Below are 3,408 nucleotides of genomic sequence, written 5' to 3'. Positions count from 1 at the left end.
GTGCATGTGGCTCCGCCACTCCCTCCATTCCATTTTTTGTCACGCTATTTTCTTTTTAGTCGATTTCGAAAAGAATAACACATTATTGTATCTGAAAACTCTTTAACTATAAACTTCTCAGTATACCCTTAACGATATCCTCTTTAACTATAGAAATACCATAACTTGTTTAAGACTTCAAACTCTAGTGGTACTTTTGATATGTGCTGAAAGTCTTTCTTTCTTAAACTGAGTCAAGTCAAATACCATCATAAAGTGGAAGGAAGAGTAATATTTGGCTCACAAGAAAAAGAAAGAAATGGAGAAATGCATGTAATTAAAAGGATTTGCACTTGAAAGTTAAGTCACTTTCTTAAGGAGTGGGGGGGACACTACTAATTCTATGATATTATAACCATGCCAAAACTTTTTTCCCCTATCATCTTGTTTATACTTTACAAACAAAGAAACCTAACAACAATACCTGATGTGAAAAACATATAGTGACATTCCACACATGAAATTCTATGTGCTTGTTTTTTTAATTTCCTGGTTAGCTTATGGCTATTGCACTTCCAATGTTCACATTGGTTATCAAGTAAGTCTTGCTATACCAACAACATATAGCAAAGGTTTCATAGGCAGGGCTTTTTTAATGGAAACTGACAACCAAATGACACCAAATTTTAGAGCTGGAATCAGTGTTGAAGCCATTAATGAGAAATACACATGTTCACTTGATGTTTTTTTGGGAGATGTGAAGGTTTGGAGTTCTGGTCATTTATCACAGTTTTATACAATAGATAAATGTGCACTTCAGCTGACTCAATATGGAGACTTACAATTGAAAGGTCAAGATGATAAAATTGGATGGAAAGCTGGAACTTCTGGACAAGGTGTGAAGGTAATTAATGAATCTCTTCTATAGGAATTTGAAGTTTTCCTCTTTTTGGTTTTTAGTCCAAAAATATATAAGTACTGTATGGATTTTGACTAAATTGTATATGCAACAAACAATTGCCTTTTCTTATAAAAAATAACATTGCTTCTACAAGTTTGAGGCAGAAAAACTAAGGTGTAGAGTTTTAAACCACTAAGTTATTACTTCCTCTGTTCCATTTTATACAACACTCCTTCTTTAATTTGTTTCAGAAAAAATGAAATATTTCTATATTTAGAAACTCTTTAACTTAAAGCTTTCGGTCTTACTCTTAGTGACATACTCTTATAGTCATAAAAAGTTCTATAGGTACTTTTCGTATGTGCTAAAAAATCTTTCTTTTTTAGTTTTTTCAACTCCGTGCCTAGTCAAACACCGGCATATAAATTGAAACCGAGGAAGTATGCTAATATTTGGTTGTCTGATATTTGATTCTGCTGCAGAGGCTACATTTACTTGGGTCAGGTAATTTGGTTTTAGTTGATGCATTGAACTTGATAAAATGGCAAAGTTTCAACTTCCCAACTAATATTATGCTTTGGGGCCAGAGACTTAGCTCAAGAACTCGGTTAACTTCTTTCCCTAGCAACTCTAGTTTGTCATATTCATTTGAAATTCAGTATGACAAGATTGCATTGTACTTGTACTCTGGAAAATCGAAGTACTCGTACTGGGAATATACACCTTTGGAAATGAATGACCTAAATATTACATTCGTCGAATTAACTTCAAATGCGTTGGAGATATTCAACAACGAAAACCATAGAATTGGACGGATAAAATCGGACAAGCCAGAGCCTGTAAGATTTTTAGCATTGGGGAATAACACAGGGAACTTGGGATTTTACTATTACTCAGCTGACAAAGGAAAGTTTGAAGCTTCATATCAAGCACTAAATACAACTTGTGATCTTCCTTTGGCATGTAGACCTTATGGTATTTGTACATTTTCAGAAGAGTGTTCTTGCATAAGGCTAATAAAAAGAGGAGATGGTTTGCTTTCTGATTGTGCTGAGAATGTAACTGAGGGATTATGCGGCAGAAATGAATCCCAAATGCTAGAGTTACAAGGCGTTACGAGTGTATTAAGAAGCAATCCTTATAAAGTCAATGTTAGCAAAGAAGTATGTGCAAATTTTTGCATGGATAATTGTACATGTGTTGCAGCATTACATTTTTCAGTTGATGATTCTGAGGACGATCCGACAAAATCGGGAGAATGCTATTTGTATGGACTAGTGAGAGGAGTTAAACAAATTGAAAGGGATGGTAGATTGAGTTATATGGTTAAGGTACCAAAAGGAACTGATCAAGATCATGGTGAACATTCTCATTGGAAAAAATGGATTGCAATTGTGGTAGGAGTGGTTGATGGAGTTGTTGTGTTACTTGTTTTGGGAGGGATTGGATACTATGTTATTCGAAAGAGAAGAAAATCATGTGTAGATACTGGTCCCAACAATTGAACTTGTATAGTTGAGAAATTCTTTTTTTCAAGATCACATTTTTGTTCATGGTGATACAAATTGTAACAGAGAAGTTAATTGTGACAATTTCAAGTCCATATCCAAAGAATAGAAACTTGCATACTTACATGCAGATAGAAGTGAATTGATGAAAATAACCTATGACCAAATGTCAAAGATTGAGCTGAAGTTACAACAAATAGCAGAGTCAGGTATGCAATCTTTTCAGAATTAAATGTTATTATGCCTAGTGCATTGTTTAAAATGTATATCTCAGTCATCTGCAATACTGAACAGCTAAGTTGCTCTGACATGGCAGTTAAGGTGCCGCACTCGTATTGACACGACACTAGTATGTGTGTGGTATGGGATCCATACCGGATCTGGTCGAACAGTTTTGGGTACTTGACCATGACCGGATCTAGAGGTATTTTAAATTTTTCTCTTCTTTGAATTATATTTAGCCGGATCCCCACACTTGTATCCCTACTAGGATCCGTATCCCTGAATCTTATAATTTACATCTCAAAGATTCCGACCTCTAGATCCGCACTCGCACACCATGTTTGAGCAACTTAGCTGAGCAGATGAAAATGATGTTGCTTGAATGTTGGACGGGAAATGGCTACAAGAACTAAATGAAATTCTGATATTTTTACTTGAAAAATTGTGCAAGCTTGACTTACAAATATACGGATCGTCATCAGCCAAATTGTACCTAGTACAAAATATATAAGTAGTTTTTTTCACTCAATTTGGAAACTAAATCTTTCAGTTCCTTTTTTATTTTTGCCTTAAGTTCTAATCTAGACAAGAATTTCAGATAGTTAGATCAGAACTGGCGTCTTGCTTCATCTAGTTTTTGTTTGCTCATGCCATTTGCGGAACGCGAGATATTTTGTGCATCAAGCTCCATTTTCAATGACTATTTGGCTTGAACAAACAAAACACTTGTCGTTTTTGGTGCTTAGGAAATAGCATACCAGGTCTTTTCCCATTTTATTGATTTGCTCTTTAAAAAAT

At 34.8% G+C, this 3,408-nt stretch overlaps 1 protein-coding gene across 2 annotated transcripts; it reads left to right on the top strand.

Moving 5' to 3' along the window:
- LOC109228702 (G-type lectin S-receptor-like serine/threonine-protein kinase SD2-5) lies at positions 303-3,052 on the top strand. Of its 2 annotated transcripts, XR_002068422.1 has the most exons (3): positions 303-883; positions 1,363-2,597; positions 2,705-3,052. XR_002068422.1 is itself a non-coding variant. In XM_019393869.1 (2 exons), exons 1-2 carry the CDS (start codon positions 497-499, stop codon positions 2,383-2,385), a joined length of 1,410 nt encoding a protein of 469 aa, XP_019249414.1. In that variant the 5' UTR covers positions 303-496; the 3' UTR covers positions 2,386-3,052. The 2 variants fall into 2 exon arrangements, 1 of the variants encoding a protein (XP_019249414.1); XM_019393869.1 differs by having other exon boundaries at positions 1,363-3,052.

Source organism: Nicotiana attenuata, chromosome 7 (genome assembly GCF_001879085.1).
Source record: "Nicotiana attenuata strain UT chromosome 7, NIATTr2, whole genome shotgun sequence".
Taxonomy (NCBI): Eukaryota; Viridiplantae; Streptophyta; class Magnoliopsida; order Solanales; family Solanaceae; genus Nicotiana; species Nicotiana attenuata.
The sequence above is the reverse complement of the archived record's forward strand: the minus strand, read 5'-3'. Positions and strand labels throughout refer to the sequence as shown.

Coding starts and splice junctions, on each gene's coding strand:
- LOC109228702 (XM_019393869.1), top strand. CDS start 497: ATGAAATTCTATGTGCTTGTTTTTTTAATTTCCTGGTTAGCTTATGGC. Junction 884..1,362: donor CTTCTGGACAAGGTGTGAAG/GTAATTAATGAA, acceptor ATTCTGCTGCAG/AGGCTACATTTACTTGGGTC.